General features: G+C 37.6%; 1 protein-coding gene across 6 annotated transcripts in view; it reads right to left on the bottom strand.

The window, feature by feature from the left end:
- The window catches only part of LOC106869429 (rho GTPase-activating protein 45), a 124,273-nt gene that overhangs the window by 57,931 nt on the left and 40,308 nt on the right, over positions 1-26,034 (bottom strand). For 4 of the 6 annotated variants that reach the window (XM_014915161.3, XM_014915163.3, XM_052974752.2 and 1 more), the window contains 4 exons: positions 20,574-20,869; positions 19,758-19,901; positions 18,851-18,938; positions 13,074-13,137 (listed from right to left, as the gene is read on the bottom strand). In XM_014915161.3, coding sequence (XP_014770647.1) covers positions 13,074-13,137; positions 18,851-18,938; positions 19,758-19,901; positions 20,574-20,703 — 426 coding nt within the window. In that variant the 5' untranslated portion in view covers positions 20,704-20,869. Of the gene's footprint in view, positions 1-11,562; positions 11,891-13,073; positions 13,138-18,850; positions 18,939-19,757; positions 19,902-20,573; positions 20,870-26,034 lie in introns of those variants that run through there. The other 2 variants (XM_089366386.1, XM_014915164.3) reach the window with 2 other exon arrangements.

Genomic DNA, 26,034 nt, shown 5'->3' with positions numbered 1-26,034 from the left:
TGAATGAGAAACGATGCTCCACCCACCATATTCGCTGGACATTGCCCCATCTGATTTCCGCAGTCTTCAAAATCATTTGGACAGAAAAAATATGAATTCTGTAAACGAGGTCAGAACAGTACTGGGGGAGTATTTCTTGTCACGGACAAGAGAATTTTGCAAGAAGGACCCTGCAAGTCGATGGAAGAGCATTGTAGAAAATGAAGGAGAGTATATTTTAGATTAAAGAAGAACTTTATTTTAATTTTGAAAAATAAAAGTATAAAAAAACCCGCATTATTTATGGGATGACCCAATATATAAGGCGCAGGAGTGGCTCTGTGGTAAGTAGCTTGCTTACCAACCACATGGTTCCAGGTTCAGTCCAATTGCATGGCACCTTGGGCAAGTGTCTTCTACTATAGCTATGGGCCTACCAAAGCCTTGTGAGTGAATTTGGTAAACGGAAAGAAGCCCGTCGTATGTGTATATATATATATATATATATATACATATATATATATATATATATGTATGTATATATGATTGTGTGTGCGTTACCCCCAACATTGCTTGACAACCAATGCTGGTGTGTTTATGTCCCCGTAACTTAGTGGTTCAGCAAAAGAGACCAATAGAATAAGTACTAGGCTTCCAAAGAATAAGTCCTGGGGTCGATTTCTTTGACTAAAGGTGGTGCTCCAGCATGGCCGCAGTCAAAATGATTGAAACAAGAATATATATATATATGTATGTATATATATGCTAGAAATAGCACCCCGATCCCTATAAAAACATTTGCACTCCTGTCTTACTCCATTTCCATCTTATGCATCAGAAGATTCACGGAAATGATATCATGTGATTGGCCAGACTATTGAATATTGTTCAACATCACTAGTCACAATGCACTTTGCATTATTTTAGCTTTGAAATGGCACCACACTGCTGGATAGGCAAGCAGGCCAACATTTTGGTTGACAGGAAGACCAGTTCATCACAGGGTTAACCATTTACAGCTGAGTGAACTGGGGGTACCGTGAAACGAAGTGTCTTGCTCAAGAATACAACACACCACTCTGTCTGTCTGGAAATTGAACTCACGACCACAAGTGAAATATCCTAAACACACGCGTGCATTCACAGAGATGAGATACTTGGACAAAAATAGACTACATGGTCATGGCTGAGGTAACCATTTTTTTTTTTATGTCATAGCTGTATGCATGATCAAAGCTGACCTAGGAATAATAACAACAACAATGACAACAGTATATTACCTACGTCATACATGCACAATACATCTCCATGCCATAAACATTCAAACTGGCACACCTATGCATAAAATACACACACAATAATAATAATAATAATAATAAAGACACACAATAATAATAATAATAATAATAATAATAATAAAGACACACAATTTTTGAAAAGAGAAAAAAAAAACATTTGTTATGTCCTTCAAATCAATGTAGTTTTTAATTTCAATTTTACTGCCAAGTGATAATTGCTGTAACTAATTAATTGAAACAGTGCCGTCCACAATGTCCTTATATGGTGGCAAAAGCATGGCTGTGTTGTTAAGAAGCTTGTACAAGTGACAAGAGAGAAAGAGAGAGCAACAAAAAACCACTATGTAGGTTTCTTCTCCAAATGCAAACAATCTTCACATACATACAAATACACACACACACACACACACACATATATATATATACACTTATACACACACCCATATACACACACACACCCATATATACACATACACACATGCCCATATATACACACACCCTTGTATGTGTACCCACACACACACACCTAGCTGTCAACAGATAGGCTCTACATGTGTATATAAGCTTGTATAGAGTTGTCAATAGATTACCCATAACATACAATGATAAGAGCATATATTGTTTATGCCATAATAATTTAGAATCATGCAGAAAGAAATGAAATAACACGCAATCGAGTATTTTTTAACACCATACCATTACTTACACACTATTACTTACAGCTTGACCCAATCTGAGTTCCATTATAAAAACTATACATATATATATATATATATATATATATATATATATATACTTCATTTAAGAGCAGCAGAAATATAACAAAAGACTGTTACTCGGAGTTTAACGTTCCCCCTTTCTAATAAAACTGTCCGATGAACGGGAAACTCCGAGTAACAGTCTTTTGTTATATTTCTGCTGCTTTTAAATAAAGCATATTACTCTACCTCTGGTATTTGAGTACTCTTTTTTCCACCTTGTTGCACATTTATGTGCTTTCTCCGGTATATACATACATATATATATATATATATATATATATATATATATATAGATAGATAGATATCCAGGCCTATTCCCCATTTCAAAAATCATGATTGTATATAAGCATATATACAGAAAGAATTTGTAGATAGTATTTGATAGGAGAAAGTGTATATATAAAATGATAACAATAACCCTAGGATGGAATTTATAAACATCTCATGCATCACTACAAAATTGGTCACTAGAATATATCTGAGCAACGTACAGGTCTCTCAAATATTATGCATTATGAATCCTTGGTTTATTAAAATTATCTCCCATTCTAGAAGATGGGTCCTAATTATCAAATAGCAATTAAGACCAGGTCCATTTCAAAAGCAAAGATAATCTCCAGAATCAAGAAAGAGTCTCCACCTGATAGACCATTAAAGAAAACGACAGGCTTATTGCCTGGAGGTAAGAGGACAGTGGTGGACATGTTTCTGCCTAAATAACTGTCATTAGCATGACTATTGTCTTACCTCCAGTAACCAAGGGACTTAAACTTATCTATGAAAGTGTAGCCTTCATTGATGGATTAAGTAAAGTACTGGTATATTTGTTTTAGCAGAGAGGGTCGAATAAACTCTGTTCCCCCACAATATTCTGTAGACTTGGGTTTGTGTTAGAAAATACTTTTCTTCTTCCCTTTCCATTTTTTTCTCTTTTTTGTAATGTAACACAATAACTTACCTAATTATCTTGCCAATAGAGGCCATCAACACTTTCCTCAGATAACACATTTTACCTCCCTCTCCCCGCCTTTTCTTAACACCTACCAAACTACTCATATATCTGTCTGTCTGTCTGTCTGTCTGTGTAAGAGTTTATGTATCAGTCTATCTACCTGTGTGCCTGCCTATGTGTGTGTGTGTGTGTGTGTGTGTGTGTGTTCATCCATCTACCTATCTGTCTATCCATAATCCATCTGTGAATTCCTATCTATCCATCTATCTACACATCCATCTATCTACATATCTATCTACCTATCTATCTATATATCCATCCATCTCTCTCTCTGTCTATCTCTCTATCTATCTATCTATCAACATACATACCAATGTATCTATCTACAACCTATCTATGTAACACTATATATCTACATATCTATCTACCTACCCATGCAAGTAAACACACATCTACACATGTGCCTATCTATATACATCCCTAACTATCTAGCTACATATATATATCTAAATACTGACCTACAAATGTACCTACTTCCCCAGCTACCAACCTCTACCTATCAACCTATATCTATATACCGACATTACCTACCTACTACAGGTGTATCTATCAAGCTACTGGCTGCTTCTTACCTGTCTACCTGTCTATATCTACCTACCTAACGATGCATCTATCTATTTTACTTTTTGCAAGAAGAATGGAGATAGTGACAAAGTTTCAACTGGGTGGCCTTCACTGGACTGTCCAACATCACGACTCCATAACAAATAGGCACTCTACAAAATAACATTAATTCTTCAGTTTAATGTTAAATTGTTTATTATTATTATTATTATTATTATTATTATTATTATTATCATCAGGGTAGCAAGCTGGTAGAATTGTTAGCACTCAGGACAAAATGCTTAGCAGTATTCTAACCACTATGTTCCGAGTTCAAATTCTGCCGAGGTCAACTTTGCCTTTCATCCTTTCAGGAGTTGAAGAAATAAGTACCAGTTATGTACTGGAGTTGTTGTGATTGACTAACCCCTTTCCCCCCTTGCAACTGCTGGCCTTGTGCCAAAATTAGAAAGAATCAGAACTCAACATTAAAACAAACATTAATAGGCATCCATCTAGCGACTTTGCACAGCTTAATCACCTGAGGTATGGCTGTGTGGTAAGAAGCTTGCTTCCCAACCACATGGTTCTGGGTTCAGTCCTACTGCGTGGCACCTTGGGCAAGTGTCTTCTACTATAGCCTCAGGCCGACCAAAAGCCTTGTGAATGGATTTGGTAGACGGAAACTGAAAGAAGCCCATTGTGTGTGTGTGTGTGTGTGTGTGTGTGTGTGTGTGTGTGTGTGTGTGTGTATATATGTGTGTGTGTGTTTGTGTGTCTGTGTTTGTCCCCCTCTACTACCATCGCTTGACAACTGATGTCGGTGTGTTTACATCCCTGCAACTTGGTGGTTCAGCAAAAGAGACCGATAGAATAAGTACTGGGCTTACAAAGAATAAGTCGTGGGGGCCGATTTCTTCGACTAAAGGCGGTGCTCCAGCATGGCCACAGTCAAACGACAAACAAATAAAGGAATAAAAGAATACCTATGTACCTGAACCTACCTATATCTATCTACCTGCCTGCCTGTCTGTCTATCTCCTTGTCTATGTTCTTATCTATCTACCTACTTATCCATCCATCCAACCATCCATCCATTCCTCCATTCATCCAGCCAGCCATCCGGCCATCCATCCTGTACCTTCATCCTGGCACTCCTGCCCTCCATCCCCACCATCTTAGTATTCAGTTGACTCTCTTAACTACCTGACCATGACAAAAGCAAACGAACACAAAGAAAAAGACTTAATTACAACTATTCGTTTTATTGTTGTTGTTGTTGTTGTTTGTTAGGGGGTCTGAAAGTTTGTAAACAGGAAGCAGGAGAAAATTAACCCAGGTATTCATGAATGAAGTACAGGTATGTCTTATGATTAATGGTGGCAAAGGAGGGAGAGAGGGAGGGTAGGAGCTACAAAAGTGCATAGCTGTGCTTGTGTGTGTGCTTGTGTGTGTGTGTGTGCTTGTGTGTGTGTGTGTGTGTGTGTGTGTGTGTTTGGTAACCAAGATATTGGAGGAGGTGGTGATGGCAGTCAATGAATTGAGAGGTGGAAAAGAGGTCGGGGAATGGGGGGGGGATGACAGGTAAAAAGAGGGAAACAATTAGCAAACTCACCACAGCTATCATTACTACTACTACTACTACTACAGTAGCATCTTTGCAGCAACACTACCACCACACAACATGACTACCACTACTACTTGTACAAAACCACCTACCACTGCAAGTCAAAAAGAGAGAGAGAGAGAGGCACTACATGGTTCTTTGGCTTACTAGAAATAGCAGTCAAACTGCGGAGACAGACATTTGATAATGTATTCCTGGATATATTCATGTGTCTGAGAAAAGTAAAATTAAATGGGATGGCCAGGGCTGGAACACCATTAAAAAATTTTTTTTTACTGAGATCAGGATTGATCTGGGGTTAGATAATTAAATATTCTACTATAGACAAAAGGCCTGAAATTTGGAGGGGAGGGGGGGCAGTCAATTAGATCGACCCCCAGTACACAACTGGTACTTAATTTATCCACCCCAAAAGGATGAAAGGCAAAGTCAGCTTTGGCAGAATTTGAACTCAGAACATATAGCGACAGACGAAATGCCACTAAGATGGAGCACCATCTTGAAGAATTTATAGTTAAATGAGTTGATACTAGATATTTATCAGTTTGTTTCCCACCACTGCTTGACAGTGGGAGGGGGGACAAACACAGACACAAACACACAGATGACAGGCTTCATACAGTTTCTATCTACCAAATCCACTCACAAAGCTTTGGTCAGATTGAGGCTACAGTAGAAGACACTTGCCCAAGTTACCAAGCAGTGAGACTGAACCTAGATCCATGTGGTTGGGAAGCAAATTTGTTACCACAGAGCCATGCCAGTGTCTGTGAGTATGGTAGCGAAAAAGTCTAACAGATGGTATGATCATGACCAGAGCTGTTTCTTTAACCACAGGTCTGCTATGAAGAGGGTTGACCAAGTGCTAACCAACAACATCCATCACCATCATCACCGTCATCACCAGCAACTCTAACAGCAACCACAACTACTATCACTGCTACTGTCATCAGAAAAACAAAACAGTGATACCATATCACACACACACACACACACACACACACACACACACCTTTGATTGTGAGGAGTGAATTCTTGAAAGATAAGAAAGAATCAAGTCTGTTTATCAAGTGTGTATATAAAGTGTGTTTATGAAGAAGCAATATCAAGGACGTCTATCAAGATCAACACTGATCAAAGACATTCCAAGCATGACCTTACAGCTTTATTTTTCTTTTTTGCAGGAATTTTGTTCCCTAAACTTCATTGTGAACATGCTGCTGTTGTTGTTGGTGGTGGTGGTGGTGGTGGCAGGTGTAGTTGATGTAGATGTTGCCGTTTCCAATGTTCCAGTAACCGATATAGTTGTTATCATTGTAGTGTTGTTGTTGTTGTTGTTCATATAGCTGTTGCCATTGTTGACATAGTTGTCATTCTAGCTATTGTTGTTGTTGTTGTTGTTTAGTTGTAGCTGATATAGTTGGCAATGCTGTTGATACTAACACAAACTTCCTGGATTCACCATCATCATCATCATCGTCGTCGTTTAACGTCCGCCTTCCATGCTAGCATGGGTTGGATGATTTGACTGAGGACTGGTGAAACCAGATGGCTACACCAGGCTCCAATCTGATTTGGCAGAGTTTCTACAGCTGGATGCCCTTCCTAATGCCAACCACTCAGAGAGTGTAGTAGGTGCTTTTATGTGCCACCGACATGAAGGCCAGTCACATGGTACTGGCAATGGCCACGCTCAAAATGGTGTATTTTACGTGCCACCCACACAAGAGCCAGTCTAGCAGCACTGGCAACGATCTCGCTCGAATGTCTTTACACGTGCCATCCAGCACAAGTGCCAAGAAGGCAATGTTGGGCACAGGTGCCATGACGGTTTCGCTTTCACTTGCCCCAATAGGTCTTCACAAGCCGAGTTTCATTTCCAATGAAGGAGACGACGTTGGCATGGGTGCCAGTCGTCAAATTTAATTCGATTTATTCCTGAGTAAATAAACTGAAAAGATCTCTGTCAATTCAAACAGTGGAACATTCAATCCTTCAATCAAATGAACTTACAAACTCTTTGAATTAGCATATAAGCGGCTGTGTATTCCAGAGCACATACATACTTAATGTATCTGCTCCCCCTGGTGAGAAAGATTAGCCTGTAAGAGTCCAGTGCTAGTGCCATATAAAAAACACTTGTGCCGGCGCCACATATAAACGCTCAGGCCGGTGCCACGTAAAAAGTACCCAGCACACAATGTTATAATGGTTGGCATTAAGAAAGGCATCCAGCTGTAGAAACCAAGCCAGATCAGACTAGAACTAGGTACAGCTCTTCTGCTCTGGTCAAACCATTCAACCCATGCCAGCATGGAAGACAGTTTTGATGATGATGATGATGAAATCAAATAGAACCAGTGTGACATGTCAAAGCTGGATCTTTGAATTATTGGCAAAGCCCATCGGATGCAGGCTTCAGCACAGTTTCTATCCACCTAATTCTACCCGCAAGGCTTGGGCTGACCAAGGCCATAATAAAAAAAACAACTACCCAAGATGCTATGCAGTGAGTTTGAACCCGAGACATCATGGTTGTGAAACAAACTTCTTTAACCAATAAGCCACACTACACACACCTGCATGCACATATGCACTCCTACCCTGGTATAAGGTATGGCTGATACCCAATTACTCCTAGTTGAAATTCCAACAAGGTGAGTGGAAACGTAGAGTTGTACAGTGTTTAGAAAAAAAGTGAAGGATTGAGATAGGGGTACTTGTATACACACCCTTACTGAACCACATCTACATAATTCCAGCCACCCACACCCAAAATGATTAGGGGTGGGGGTATTACACATATATACACCCATATTAAAGGTCTTATGTCTACACTATATCTTCTACACACATTCATATAGATAATAGCAACGCCAACCCCACTACTGATCCCACCTTCATGTGTACCATAGGATTGCTGGATCGGGGATGGCCAAGGGTTATACAGTATCTCTACAACCGGTAACATCACCACAAAAACTACCGCCAACACCAAAAGACCCTGAATGCTAACACCACCACCTGTCAATACCACCACAATGACGACCAGCCATACCATGGATACGACATTGTCCTAGAGAGAACGGTAAAGTTTCAAGAAAATGTCACCTTTCCCAGACATGCAGTAACGTATACTTACACACACACACACACACACTCACACACATACATACACATACACATATATACTTACACAAATATATATATATACACACACATACTTACAGATATATATATATATACACACATATACTTACAGATATATATATATATATATATACACACACACACACACATATATACTTACACAGATATATATATATATATATATACACACACACACACACACATATATACTTACACAGATATATATATATATATATATATATATATATATATATACACACACACACACACACACAAATACACACATATACTTACACACATATATACTTACAGATATATATCCAGAAATACACACACACATATATACTTACAGATATATATATATATTTTTATATATTATTGTTTTATATATTATTTTCTTCATTTTGTACTTTTTTGTACTTCTTTGTAAAAAAACATTTTCATTCTCCTTCTTGATAATTTGCTTCATCGCAATGAAAACCGGTTAGAAAAAATCTTTATTAAATTATGCTTCCAGTTCAGCATTCTGGCTTTTTTTCATTTTCCTATATATATATATATTCACACACACATATACTTACACAGATATATATATACATAAATACACATACTTACACACACATTGATAGTCCTATATGTACTCAAACATACAATGTATGTAAACACACAACACCTATACATACAAATTTAAACACACACACACACACACACACACACACACACACACACACACACACACACACACATGCAAATAACAAATGTAAACATACAGTCACAAACTTACACTTACACACAGAATCACACACAGACTTAAACACACAAATAAATATAAATACACACACATACACACACACCATAGCACAAGCCAATGAAATGCTCCGAGTCAGTCAATCAGCTAGAAATAGCAGCTGAATCACAGTGGCATCACACCGTACTTTCACGATCCCATTTTTGATAATGCTGCCCTAGTTACACTTTATCAACTGTATCAAACAACAAAGCCAGGATGGTCACAGCTGGATTGCCTTTGATCATACGTCTACTCATTCATGGTTCACTCGGTGCCCAACAACAACAGTAACAACAATAGGACCGAGACAAACCTATGAACAAGAACCAGATTGAAATGTCAACTCGTGGCTGTTTCACATACTCTACCGATGACATATAATCTCCCCCACCCCTACTTTGGAAATCAATAGGGGTGGCCACCTGTCAGCCGATACTTCTGATCACAGATTGTTAACGAGAATTGTCTGACTATCATATGAATGTATGAGGTTCGTTAAATGTATGACTACCGCCGTTTAAGTTTAGAAATCCACATTGATTATCATTAAGTGGAATTTTGCTTTGAGTGAGCCATATAAACCAGTGGTTTTCAGCCTGTTTTCCCATAAGCCCCACTATAACTTTCCAGAAAAATATATGCCCCACTAGCTTGCTTACGAACCACATGGTTCCGGGTTCAGTCCCACTCCGTGGCACCTTGGGCAAGTGTCTTCTACTATAGCCTCGGGCCGACCAAAGCCATGTGAGTGGATTTGGTAGACGGAAACTGAAAGAAGCCCATCGTATATGTGTGTGTGTGTGTGTGTGTATATATATATGTTTGTGAGTTTGTCCCCTCAACCGATGCTGGTGTGTTTACATCCCCCGTAACTTAGCAGTTCGGCAAAAGAGACCAATAGAATAAGTACTAGGCTTCCAAAGAATAAGTCCTGGGGTCGATTTGCTCAACTAAAGGCAATGCTCCAGCATGGCCGCAGTCAAATGACAAACAAATAAAAGAATAATATATATATATGTATGTATGTATGTATGCATGTATGTATGTATATATATATAGGGTTGGCCAAAAGTCATGCACCAAAGAACTTGGCATTGTATTTATATTGTTGTTGTTATGATTAATTCTGTTCATCATGTTGTCATCATTATTTTATCTATTTTATCCAATTTCAGAAAAACAAACGCTTGTGTGCAATATATATTCTTTTCTACTCTAGGCACAAGGCCCGAAATTTTTGGGGAGAGGGCCAGCCTTTTAGACTGACCCCACACCTCAGTACATAACTGGTACTTAATTTATTGACCCCCGAAAGGATAAAAGGCAAAGTCGACCCCGGCAGAATTTGAACCCAGAATGTCAAGACAGATGAAATACCAGTAAGCATATTGCCCCTAGTATCTCATCAACTGGAACACAGGTGTATCTGTGGATCTAAGGAAACAGTGTCTCCCGGTACTTATTCTATCATTTTTGCTGAACAACCAAGTTACAGGTATGTAAACAGAACGACTCCAGTTGTCAAACAGTGGTAGCAGACAAAAACAAAGACACACACACATACATTGTGTGTATGTGTGTGTGTGTATTGCTATATAAGGGTATGATCCAAGGATCTAAGTGTAGGAAGTGTGTACGCTTCAAACGATCCATGGCAGGTACAATAAAAAAGCGAATAGTGTACGATAAGGAACAGTAACAATTTATTGGCATTGAAAGCTGCACACTTTTTCCGATAGTGAAATTACAAGGATAAGTTTTATTTTATATATATATATATATATATATATATATATATATATATATATATATATATATTGCTCTGCTTGTTTCAGTCATTGGACACCAGCCATGCTGGTGCACCAATGCATATTATATATATTTTTGTGTTTTTTATATAGGTGGGGGTGACTCTGAAAGGGGTCTCAAGGAGTAGCGTCCCTGCCTTCCTGAGCTAGTTTTCCACCACAATTCTTGAAAATCATGGTAGGGGCCTTGGTCTCGGGGACTACTCATGTCTAGAAACTGAGGTTGGGGTTAAGCAAGGGCATGCTCCCCATAGAAAATCCAGCTCCAAAAAAGCCTCATGATAGCAAAGGAGAATGGGCACCAGTCAGCCCAAGGGCTGGGGTGGGCTGCACCTGCCTGCCTTGGTTGCTATGGCATTGAGGTAAATCCAGCCACCCACATTAACGGGGACAAACCCCGGATTGACAACACTGGATGATGATTATATGATTATATATATATGAATATATACACACACACATACATTTATTCAAACATAAATGCAATGCTCTGGCATGACTTGAATCATGACAATTATATACACACACAAAGTTCGAGACATGTACACAATTGTACACATATACATATATACACACATTCACACAAACACCTACCTTTAGTAGTTGGCATCCTAAGTCCATAAAGTAAAGATATGGTTTCAAGAGAAAGTGGGAGAGAGAGACAGAGACTATTTTAACAGCCGCAGGTTTCTGAAGGTGAGACACCTCGGTAAACGCCTACTTTATACTAAAGGACGGACCAAAAACATATCCACTTATACTCTTCTCCTGGCCTACACACGCATGCACACACACACACTTCCAAACTATTGATTCATGCGAGAAGATTTTTCTTATCTTTCTTCTTTCAAATCTTATTTCACTGTACACTTCACAGACTAACTAAATCAAGTTCTGTATCAATCTATTGATGTGTATGTGTGTGTGTTTGACTTATACAGCTTTAAAATACATAAATGTATATTATATGTGTGTGTGTGTGTGTGTGTGTGTGTGTGTGTGTGTGTGTGTGTGTGTGTGTGTGTTAGTTATAGAAAATGTGATATGTACAGGTAAGTGTTTATACAAAAGAGTATAGAAATACATATTTATGAGTGTTTTCTATTCAATCATCCATTTAAACTTTCATCGTCTCTACTCAGAGTTTTAATATAAACAGATTATTTTTGTGCCGACTCATTTTTGGGATGTCACTCTAAAATCTAGGATTTGCATGTCATCTTGTCTTAGCATATCTGGGTCGTAGTGTGTGTGTGTATATATATATATATATATATATATATATATATATATATATATGTATGTATGTATATATGCTATTTACGTCAACATACATGTATATGTAACAATATCTTTCTATAAGATTGTGGAGTTAAAAACATGCATACACATACATAAAAATTTGCATAGCTAAAGAAATACGTCTCGATACATGTGTATATAGATGTATATATATATATATATATGTGTGTATAAATATTTATACACACATGTATAAACTCACACACGCATGTATGAAATGCATATATAGACAGGTAAAATAAGAATAGAATAAACCTTTTACACACTTCAGTTTGTATATATATATCCACACACACACACAACAATATAATCAGCAATTCAATATTTACAACGTAAACATTGATGCGTGATGACATTTCCTTTCAAAAGAGAGAAAGAAAGTGAGAGGGAAAGAAAAAAGAGACGAAGAAGGAAGAAAATAGACAGAGAGGAAAGTGAGACACAAAGTTTTTCTCAGGTGTTTGTATTACTATGATAAGTAACACTGCCACCACCACCACCGCCACTACTTTGTCGGTACAGTCTGGTATCTTAACTTCACAGTAGTTAGGTCTGAAGTGGTTAGTTTATGGTCAGTGTAGTCCAGTACCTTCATAATACAGGCAGCCCTCATCTCACGGATGCATTGTATTCCTGAAAATTTTTTTCTGTAATATGAATCTCCATAACCTGAAGCCTATTTCCCTCTTGACTCCATGTAACATGGGCTTCAATCTCACGTCACAAAAACCCATGATATAGCAAGATTTCATTAACAAATTTCCAACGTAAAAGCGATTCAGACCAGAGGAGGTTTTACTTACCTTTGATTTTGCAATATCAGCTGTGTAAAGGGGTTCACTGTCTCCCATCAGATACTCCGATACACTAATAACAGCAAGAAAAAGAATTATTATGAGATGAGATACAAATGGTGGTGAAGTTAAGATACTCAAATATCTATCTATCTACACACACACACACACACACACACACACACACACACACACACACACACACACACACACACACATGTGAGCTGCACAAGTCCAGAGTCAACTCCTTGGCTATACTCTCAGCAGACAACAGTATCTGAGTGCATATTGGCCTGATCGGCAACAGCCAAAAGGACTGTCACCCATCTTCTTCCACATAGTGTACTGCTTCATGACCAACAAAAAAAGGACTCCAAATATTATTTAATAAACGCAATATGTTTTTATGTGCTACTATTAGTTCCATGTGATGAGAGCATGCCAGACATAATTTTTTAACATGTCTGGGATCCTAGTTCAATCTTCAGGCACTACCTAAATGGCATAACAAACAATAGGCCTGAAGGTTGTGCTAGGACACCAGACATGTTAAGAAAATTCTGTCTGGCATACTCTCATCACATGGAACTAATAGTAGCACATAAAAACGTATACTGTGTTTATTGAATATATATATATGTGTGTGTGTGTGTGTGTGTGTGTGTGTGTGTGTGTGTGTGTGTGTGTGTGTGTAGCTACCCATGTAACTAACTATATAACTAGCCATCTATACCAGTCTGTGTGTGTGAGGCTAAATACATTACGAACGTATAGGTGTAATGTAATAGACAAAATTATATGTAAGTACATGATGGTGTGCATTTGTACAAGTATGTACGAGAGAATGTATAGGTGCATGTACGAAATATTGGTGAAAAACTGCTAAGTTACGGAGATGTAAACACACCAGCAACAGTTGTCAAGTGGTAGTGGGGGACAAACAGACACACAAAAACACACATATATGCATATTTATGATGGGCTTCTTTCAGTTTCCATGTATCAAATCTACTCACAAGGTTTTCGTCAGCCCAAGGCTATAGTAGAAGACACTTGCCCAAGGTGCCATGCAGTGGGACTGAACCTGGAACCATGCGGTTGGAAAGCAAGCTTCTTATCACACATATATCTACAAAAGTGTGTGATAGTAAGTCAAATTGGTGTGTGTGTAGAGAGAGAGAGAGAGAGAGAGAGAGAGAGAAAGAGAGAGAGAGAGATAGATAGATATGTGCATGTGTGTGTGTGTGTGTGTGTGTGTGTGCGTGAAAGATAAATCAAAGTATGTGTTTAAGTATATATATATACATGTATGTGGATATGTATATTTGTGTGAGTACGAGTATGTGTATATGTGTGACAGAAAACATACCACAGTATAATATTGATAATAATAATAATAATAATAATAAAACAATATAAAATTAATATTGAAACTACGTAATACCTAAATATTTGAAGATAACGATCATTTTGATGCCATCCTAGCACAACATTACCAATATAATCTTTATTATCAATCTAGATATTGTAACATTCCACAAAACTGTTTTCTTAAACACAGCCAAAAACTCATTCTCTAAATTAACCTCAAAATTATTTACAATAAGCAAAAATAATAATAATTACATTAATTAATAATTTAAATCATCATCATCAACAACATTATTAATATTATTATTGTTGTTCTTATTGGTAGAAAATGGTAGGGAGGCAGACAAAATGTTTTATGGTATTTATTTACGTAAGTGCAAGCATGGCTGTGTGGTTAAGAAGCTTGTTACCCAACCATGTGGTTCCAGGTTCAGTCTCGTTGTGTGGCATCTTAGGCGAGAGTCTTCTACCATAGACCTGAGCCAAACCTTGCTCGTAGATTTGGCAAATGGAAGCTGAATGAAGTCCATCACATATTTGATGTACAAGACTGATTGGTTAGATCAGCCTTGATTGAGACATAACCCTTTCTATTATAGGCACAAACCTGAAATTTGGGGGAGAGGGATAGTTGATTACATCGACCCCAGTACTCAACTGGTACTTAATTTATCAACCCAAAAGGATAAAAGGTAAAGTTGACTTTGGTGGAATTTGAACTCAGAACGTAGCAATGGGTGAAATACCACTAAGCATTTCATCCAGCTTGCTAACAGTTCTGCCAGCTCACCGCCTTCATGATTGATATATAACACTATACATTTCGGATAATATATGGTGTGTATAAGAGTGTTTATGTACATCTTTGTCTTGACATCTGATGTAGGTGGCCTTATCCCAAAATTAGAAAGAATTACTATCATCACCTGTATCTGTCTCACTATAACCTTTTCAGCATCACTTCCTCCCCCCTTAAAAGTTTTTGCCTTGCAAGTACTTGGTGGCCCTGTCAGTGCAGGTGCCACTTAAAAGCATCTGGTCCACACTGTAAAGTCGTTGGTGTCAGGAAGAGCATCCAGCTGTAAAAGCCTTGCCAAGACTGACCCCGCTTGTGCTTGTGTCACTTAAAAAGCACTAAGTCCACTCTGCTGAGTGGTTGGTGTCAGGAAGGGCATCCAGCTGTAAAAATCCTACCAAAACAGTTACAGAAGTCCAGTTCAGGCGTTGACCTGGCTGGCTCTTGTGGTATTGTCCCACCCAGGCTAGCATGGAACATGGACATTATTAGATAATGATGATGACTGTTATGACAACCAACAGGTGATAACAGGACACTGGACTATATTGCAATAATTACATCCCTCTAAGTTCAAATCATGGTGTAGTTAACCTTGATTCTGGTACCTCCAGTAGTCTGATACAATATGTAGTAAGCTAGTTCTGCAGTTGTTTTATTCTGGGACACCACCACCCACCTCTCTTGAAAACTTGTGCCAAAGAAACAGCAATTATTATTATTATTATTATTGTTGTTGTTGTTTTATTTATTTGATTAATTTTCAACAATTTAATGTTTGGCTTGACTGAGGTATTTTATCTTAGAAAAAATATTTATTAAACTTTTCAATTGTGAAAACATTAATTAAACATTAATTAATTTAAAGGTGTGAAAATGAAAGAAATGTTAAAAATACTGGATAACTTCCAAATAGTATGGAAGTCAGTGCTGTAAGTTCAATCCTTACCTGCAGGGGTAATATAATATTGATTCCTTACAAAGGTACCGGGTATTGAATTTAAGAAAGAAGGGTTTAAGTGATTAAGACAAACTCCTTTTTTTTCATGAACCCCAAACAGGATGAAAAGGACACTCAACCCTAGCAGGATTTGAACTCAAAAACTGAAGTAACAGGATGTAATTAATTACAACAAAGCACATCATCAAGTCTTCCAATTAAATAAGTGGTGAGTCTAATAATATAGAGGGTATTAGTTTATTTATCTGGATGTTGTGGGTAAAAGCACCCACTACACTCTCGGAGTGGTTGGTGTAAGGAAGGGCATCCAGCTGTAGAAACTTTGCCAGATCAGATTGGAGCCTAGTGCAGCCTTCTGGTTCACAAGTCCTCGGTCAAACCGTCCAACCCCTGCCAGCATGGAAAGCAGATGTTAAACGATGATGATGATGATATATACACATATACATGAATACATACATATATACACACATATATGAATACATACATATATACACACATATATGAATACATACATATATACACACATATGCATGAATACATACATATATACACATATATATGAATACATACATATATATGCACACATATACATGAATACATACATACATACATATATACACACATATGAATACATACATATATACACACATATGAATACATACATATATACACACATATACATGAATACATACATACATACATACATACATACATACATATATATACACACTCACACACATTTATTTATATATAAATACACACGCGTATACAATTTCTCTCTCTTATTATAATCATATTCTATTAAATCTAAATGTTAAAACTTATTCATAAAGTTTAGTTTATTTTTCTTTTGGCCAACATTTTAATAGAATTTTAAGTTACTTCACTTCCTCCGAGTTATTCCAGTATCAATCCTTTCAAAAGAACAATCTAGAACGACCGGTTAAGTTGACACTTTCCATCTCACTAGAAATAGATTTTTCTATGAAAGTATTGTAGGCATTCAAATATATATACACACTGACATTTACATATGTTTTGTATGTCGGCTTTCATATTGATTGATGACTATTGAATAGGATATCCATTTACCTATCAACCCATTTCATGTCTCTCACACTATTATCTAGAGATTTATCTACCAAATTATACATTTATCTAGCTACCTATCTCTCAGTGTGTGTGCGCACACACACACACACACACACATACATACATACATATATATATAATACGCTTGTGAATTTGTGTTGCAGGATTCCTGATGTGAAACCAGGTGTTGAGACAAATATTTGGGGATGGTAATATATATATATATATATATATATATATATATATAATTTTTTTTTTTTCTTTTGCCATATAAGTACACGCACTATATATTCCTTCTTCGCCCATTCATTACTGTTCATTGTCTGGAAATCTTTTATCACACATCTGTGACCTCTTCAGCGACACTTTCCGTCCTCGTGCGTGCTACTGCTCAGCTTAGTCCATTCTGATCAGAATGGACGAGAGATAAAATAAGAATAGTAATAAATAGTGCGTATCCTCATTTGGCAAAAAAAAAAGAAAAAGAAAAAAAAAAGACCATCCTGAAATACAATATATATATATATACATACATACATACATACATACATACATAGGCAACAAATCATTGTAGACACCCATATTATATGTCTTTCTACCTGTATTTCAGCAACTATAAATTATTTATCTCAAATTACCTATCCGTATGTGTTTCTATGTGCATGCACACACACACACACACAAATTGACATTAAAGCATGATACACACAAACACTTTCAAACAAAATTATTAGAGACCCAACTAAAATATATCCCTCTCCATAATTCAATGTGTGAGCATGTTTTACTGTCTTTGTAGCTAGGGTTAGCCATACCCCTTTTTATTGCCCTTGTGTTCCCTACCCATCTCAGTCACTGAAATTTACCTGAAAAGTTTTACCTGTCTTTTGTATCTTGCCACCAATGTATCAATTCTCAAACAACAGTATCCAATGGTTATTAATGCTCCCAAGGTATGCAGTTCTGTCTGAGATGTCAAAACTGCAAGTATCCTTAGCGAGACAGCTAATGAAGGGGTAATTCATTGTTTTTCTTCTCTGTTCTGCCTGCCTTGAGTTCTTATTGTTTGTACCTATTCCTCACACATACACATCATCATATTTTTCTGCATCAAATTATTGCACATAGACAAATGAGATAACTATTTACCTCATGTATGCTTCTGAACCGATATATGATAGACAATAAGATGTGTGTGTGTATGTTTATAAAACTACTAGGCTTATCCATAATGTGATTGAGTATAGTTAATGCTAAGAAACAGGTGTCAGTTGGTGACATGAAGAGCATCCAGCCATAGAAAATATGCCTCGCCAAATTCTGTCTGTCCCATGAAAGCATGAAAAAGGTTATTAAAACAACAATGATGATTGTTATTGTCATTTAATATATATATATATTGATTATTATTATTGCTTCAATGCTACTATATCCCTACTACATATGATACAATATTATACAATGTGTTTAGTTCATTGTGTTTATATTTAATAACAAAATGTAGGAGGTTGTGTTGGATGGAATAAATATTTGGTTGTTGTTGCAACAAGGAAATGAGCTCACCTGCTGCTAAAAGCCAATGCCAGTTTATCAATGCAGTCACAGAAACTCTGAGTGCCACCAGAACTAATGCTGCTTTCATAATTGTAATCTGGAAATAAATGGTAAAACAAAGTTTTTAAAAAAAATTTTTTAAAAAACAATAACCTATATGATGAAATTTAATGCATAAAAAAAATGCTTTTAATTAAGGATATGAAAAATAAATTTGAATAATGGAAGAGAAAGAAATGGAAACAAATCTTGAAACAAAATTCAGCATACACAATTCTCTTTTGACTTTTACTTGTTTTATTCATTAGACTGTGGCCATTCTGGGGCACCACCTTGAAAAAAATTTAGTGAAACAAATCAACTCTAGTGCTTCTATTTTTTTTAAGGCCTCATCTGAATGGTGCTTTTTACGTGCCACTGGCACAAGAGCCAGTCAGGGGGTACTGGCATCGTCCATGACAATGATTTTGATAAGCTGAAAGAAGCCTGTTGTATGTATGAGAGTAAAGGAATGTGGTTAGGGGTATTCGGCTCACAATCATAAGGCTGTGAGTTCAATCCCTGGTGGCACATTATCTCCTTAAGCAAGACACTTTATTTCATGTCGTTCCAATCCTCTCAGCTGGCATAAATGAGTTGTACTTGTATTTTAAAAGGACCAGCTTTTTTCACATTCTGTATCACTGTGAATCTTAAGGGTACACCTGTCTGTGGAACACTCAACCACTTGCATATTCATTTCATGAGCAGGTTGTTCGGTTGATTGGATCAGCTGGAACTCTCATTGTTATAACTGATAGAGTGCCAGTGTGCGCGTGTGTGATGTTTGTGACGTCGATGACAATGTCAATGATGATGTCGGTGATGACGATATCGATGATGATGATGATGATGATGATGATGATACAACACTTACTTTTTATTTTATTGATGAGGTTACCAGCTGTTTCAAAAAGATCTTCTGACTGAAGGGCAAAATACTTCTCTAGTACCTGCCGTAGTGTAAACAGAACCTCCCCAAGTTGTTCATGGGCAGCGACTTTGATCTCATCACCACAAACTAAAACCAGAAAAGGCCACATTAAGGTTAACTCATTAGGGTTTTATTTTTTGTCACATGGGTTTCATAATTACAGATGGTCTTCACTTCACTTGCTTTCTCAGTTTCTCACTCTGCCTCTCTCTGCTTTCTCTCTCTACCTCTCTCTCACTTTGCTTCTCTGTTTTCTCTCTCTACCTCTGTCACTTTGCTTCTCTGCTTTCTCTCTCTACCTCTCTGTCACTTTGCCTCTCTGCTTTCTCTATCTACCTCTCTTTCACTGTCTATCTCTGCTTTCTCTCTCTACCTCTCTCTCAGTCGTCTCTCTTGTGCTTCCTTTCTGCTTCTTTCTTGCTTTCTCTTTACCCTCTCATCCTTATAAATGTTAATCAATTTGTAATTACTTTATGAAATAGATGAAGAAATAAATAAGCTACAGTGGGAGCGCTTATTCTGTAACTGCTTATTTAAAAAAAAAAATTTAAAAAAACATTTTAAGGATTTTTATGAATAAATTATATTTAATAAAACAATAGGTTTAAACAATAAACATTTTTCTTTTTTGAAATTCTGCCTTTTCAACATTAACTTCAATGTGACCTTGTCAGATGGCAGTTGCGAACTTTCCCACATGAAAAGCTCTGGGTTAGACAAAGAACAGTTTTAAGATTTAGCTTGAAACAATTTACTTACCAGTTCCATCAGTGAAGACACACTTTAACTTTGCCAAAGCATCAGAGAAATTCTTCACTTCTTGTGTCAAGTGGATAATGTCATCTTGGTTAACATAAACAAATGGTGTCTCCTCGCAGTTAACATTCATTGTCTCTGGTGGTGGGCGTGGATTGGATGTTCTGCAAGGGTTATTCGTTTGTTTGATTTTTTTTTTTTTTTCAAGTCACAACTTGTGTCAAAGACCTCATTGACCACCAACACCTCAGTGGTCTACTTTTAATGGATTCAATGACCTGGTCGTTCAGGGACACATTCTGAAACAGGCAGAAAACACAACAGTAAGAGGAGGTTGCTCTAATATGAATGTTAAAGAGACGGTAGTAGACAGAAGGGGGAGGAGGGCAGAGAGAGAGACACACGCTACATGAGACAGACAATAGCTACATGTGAAGGTGACAAGGGAAGAATGGGAGACAGGCTGGACATGAGGGTGACAGGGGCAATGCGCATGGGTGACAGGAGCCATGCATATGGACGACAGGGGTGATCTGTGCAGGTGACAGGGGCAATGTGTGTGGGCGATAGGGGCAATTTGTGATGTTGACAGTCCTTGCCTCCAGGTGGGTCTTCTTCTCAAGCACAACATAACGCCAAAGGCATCAGTCATAAATATATGCATATATCGATTAAAGTCCATTTTCCATGCTGGCATGGGTTGGACGGTTTAAGTGAGGTCTGGAAAGCCAGCGGCTGCAACAAGTTCCAATCTGATCTGGCAAAGTTTCTACAGCTGGATGCCTGTCCTAACACCAATCACTCCAAGAGTGTAGTGGGTGCTTTTTACGTACCACCGGCACAGGAGCCAGCCAGGGGGTACTGGCATCGGTCACATTTGGATGTTGCTTTTTATATGCCACTGGCATGGGAGCCAGTCTGGGGGTACTGGCATCAGCTATATTCGACTGGTGCTTTTTATGTGCCACCAGCACGGGAGCCAGTCAGGCAGACCTATTACATACACGATGGGCTTCTTTCAGTTTCCATCTACCAAATTCATTCACAAGGCTTTTGTTGGCCTGAGGCTAAAGTAGAAGACACTTGTCCAAGGTGCCATGCAGTGGGACTGAACCTGGAATCATGTGATTGAGAAACAAGCTACTTACCACACAGCCATGCCTGTGCCTTATATATAAAAACTATTTCAGGAATGTACATCACTATAACATAGACAACAAGGTCTCTTTTATTCCTCAAATCAAAGCCTACAACTACTTCTCACCATTTCTTTATGTACACAGACCTCCTATACATACATGTATCAGTCCGTGTATTTGTATTATGTGCGTATAGACATGTATTCACTTATTTTTGTAGATATAGATATATATATATATATATATATATACATACACACACAAACATACACACATAAGTGCACACAAACATGTGTATATATAACATGTATAAGTACATACACAAAATATTTGTTCCATGAATACGTTTTTCTACACTGACTTCTCACATGTTAGTGTGTGTGTGTGTGTGTGTGTGTGTGTGTGTTCTGTTTGTAGCTAACATTGCCTGACAACTGGTGCTGGTTTCTTTATGTCCCATAACTTTTGTGGATTGGAAAAAGAGAGTGACTAAGTGCCAGGCTTTAAAAGTACTGGAGGTGATGGATTCGACTAAAACCTTTTAAGCCAGTGCTCCAACATGGTCACGGTAAAATAAGTGAAACAAGATTTTATATGCTAAGTTTAGGTGCTTAAACATTGCTTGGTTTTATTTGTTTTTTTTTAATTGGTTATATTATATTATAATGTAATAGATTGTCAGATTGTTAACTATATTTCTCAATTTAATTATATATATATATATATATATATATATATATATATTTACACACACAATATACATGTATATATGTCAGCAAGCACTATATACAAACACAGCTATACATGCATACATACAAACATACACACAAACAAGCACGCACGCACGCACGCACACATATTTCCATATAAAGGTACGCACTTGTGTGTAAAGATATGTGTTTGTACTAATCATGTAATATATATATGTAAGTAGATATATATATATGTGAGGGTAGGGTGGGTTTGTTTTAAACAGCCAATCCTCCACCACGACCACCACCACAGAAGGCATCACAAATACATTGATATTGATAAGGTAGGATGGATGAGGAGGGGGCTGAGTGACCACTTGTTTCATTTTCCGTGTGTGGGGGGTGGCAGGGGGGGGGGGAGTGGTGGCAGGGGGGGAGTGGTGGCAGGGGAACGTAAAAACCATTTTGACTGACATCCATGATATTTTCAACAAAAACGTTTATAGACACACACAAACTTTCAATACACAATTTCTATATGTAATGTGGTTAGGGAGGGGGGGCGTTGTCATTGACAGAAAAAAAAGACACAAGTTCCCTCCCCTTGCTACCCTGCTCTAAATACCATAACGTGCTAAAGGGTACATGGTGACTATATATATATATATATATGATAGAAACTTCCATGTTATATAAAATGAACCAAGTTAAAAACCTTCCATCAAAACTTCACGTTCTCTTATATTATAAAGACCAGCTTAATAGCTTCGTTATTTTTGAAATGAACTGAAACAAAAGTAGTTTATTTCAACAAAAGGGTGGCGAAAAAGTAAATTTCACTTTGGAATCTGCACAGGAGATACACAAAGATAAACGTTGTTGTTGGCACTCCATTGCTTACGACGTCAAGGGTTCCAGTTGATCCCATCAACGGAACAGCCTGCTCGTGAAATTGACATGCACGTGGCTGAGCACTCCACAGACACGTGTACCCTTAACGTAGTTCTTGGAGGAGATTCAGCGTGACACAAAGTGTGACAAGGCTGACCCTTTGAATTACAGGCACAACAGAAACAGGAAGAAAGAATGAGAGAAAGTTGTGGTGAAAGAGTACAGCAGGGTTCGCCACCATCCCCTGCCAGAGCCTTGTGGAGCTTTAGGTGTTTTCGCTCAATAAACACTCACAAGGCCTGGTCTGGGAATCGAAACTGCGATCCTATGACCGTGAGTCCGCTGCCATAACCACTGGGACATTGCGCCTCCACTCAAAGATAAACATATACACCAATACACACACACACCTAATCTCACACAAAACACAGTAATGCGCACACACACACACACACACACAAACAGTAAGTGACCCTCCCCCCCAGCCACACACATAGCACACATTAACGGTCATCGACACACACACACATACACAGAGTGATGCACACACACATGTATGCCCACTATGATTTATAGCATCTGATAAAAATACATAAATTCTTGACATTGGAAACAAGATGGTGCCAGGATAATTTGGCAATCGATATATCGCAGGTTATCCATCGCCAGACTTCTGCAGATACCATTGCCATTTATTTTCCCACTTGATTAACTTAGCTGAGAATGGGTTTTGCGTGAGAAGCAGAAAATAGCTGGAATTGTGGGTGTTGGAGCCAAGAATAAATATTCCCATCAGCACTTAACTAACTCAATCAAATGCTAAACTAAGAATGGTTGTCTGCGGTGTGTGGCGTGGTGGGGTTGGAGGAGTGGAAGATAGCTGAAATACATGTCTGCCGTGATTTCTGATTAATAATGCCAACTTTCCAGACTATTAACCTCATCTCTTTTTCATAATGAAACATTCCGTTACAATGATTATATCTACACTACGTTCCAATCATGCCACTCACCAATCATCGTCAGCTGTCTTAATTCTCAGATTTGGACATTGTACTAAGCTGGAATCGAATTAAGAGACTTTGGTTCAAAACTAAAAGGGACAATCCTGTACATGCAATTAAATACCGCCTCAAATGCATATTCTGACTTTTTATTCAGCCAGATGACTATTTGCAACATCAGTGATTGTTTCATTGTTTTTTTTTCTCCATTGAAAAGGCCCCAAAAGGCCGAAATGTATCTGGTGCTTTTACTGCCCACTGTTGGGACAAGTTTTTGTCTCCCTCTAATATTTGTGGTTTTAACACAGCAAGTTCATAAACAATATTATCTCAGAATAAATATTGCATTAACTGGCCTATCAAGCAGTGTATATACATTTAGTATGATACATAAATGGCTACCTTAAAGGTACAATGTTCTTATCCAGGAAGCCACTTATGTATGTACGTCTCCAAAGATGAGGTTAACAGTCCTAAAAATAACATGTACATAATTCAAATTTTAAGTGTTGAACCTCAGCGCAACATTTCAGATTATTATCCTCGTCTTTCACAATGAATCATACTTCTACAATATTATGTTTCAATCATCCAACTCACTGGCTGTAACTTATTGTCTCATGTACATTGCATGAGGCTGGATTTGAACTAGGAACCCTCAGTTCTAAGCTATAAGTACAGTATTCTTATCCACAAAGCCACTGATGTATATACATCTCCAATGAGGTTAACAGTCCTAAAATTTCTAATATTAACCCTTTAGCATTCAGTTTCCGTTGACCAAATTCACTCGTAAGACTTTAGTCAGCCCAGGGCTATAGAAGATATTTGTCTTTAGGTACCACACAACAGGACTGAACCTGAAACTATGTGGCTGGGAAACAAACTTCTTACCACACAGCCACGCTTGCATCATTTATAACCAAAAGCTCAAAGCCCTTTCTTCTCATATGATGTCCGTGGAACTGAGCTTTAAATATAATCCTTAAATGGTGAAATTGGAATTGTGTTATCAGATCCAGGAATAAATAAATCCATTAACATTCAGTTTGTTTGATCAAATAGCTAAGGTAAGAATGGTCGTTTGTGGTGCGTAGGCGGTGAAAACGGAATTGCGGTAGTGGAGCCAGGAATAAAGAAATTGCCAAACATTCACCAAAAGAACGGAACCATGTGAAGTTATCACAACAAGAATATCCAAAAATAATACCGCTTCCCTCCTCACAACGTCTAATTCTAATTCATCAGATCTATTAATGGTAGACTCACACACACACACAAACACATGCATATGGACATGCATACGTATGTATACATACACATACTCACACCCTGCTGGCCCTCCCCACACACACATACACACAGCTGGTCACAAACTGATAAAAATATACTTTTACAAGATGTAACAGAGAAAATGGTGTGTGCATGTGTGTGATCATGTGGTATGGTGTGTAATGAATATAAGCATGTATGCGTGTGTGTGATGTGGTATGACATGATACATGAAAAATGTGTGTGTGTGTGTGTGTACATATATATATATATATATATATATATGCATGTGTATGTGGTATGTCATATGGTGTGTGTGTGTGTGGTGGACAGTGGGATGTATGAAGTATCTGTGTAATGCCGTAGTGAGTATTCAGAGTGTATATAAAATGTATGTATGGTGTGGTATATAATGAAATCTATGTATGCATAGAACTGCATGCACATATATATGTGTGAATGCATG

Source organism: Octopus bimaculoides, chromosome 19 (assembly GCF_046866305.1).
Source record: "Octopus bimaculoides isolate indiv1 chromosome 19, ASM4686630v1, whole genome shotgun sequence".
NCBI classification, from domain to species: Eukaryota; Metazoa; Mollusca; class Cephalopoda; order Octopoda; family Octopodidae; genus Octopus; species Octopus bimaculoides.
The sequence above is the reverse complement of the archived record's forward strand: the minus strand, read 5'-3'. Positions and strand labels throughout refer to the sequence as shown.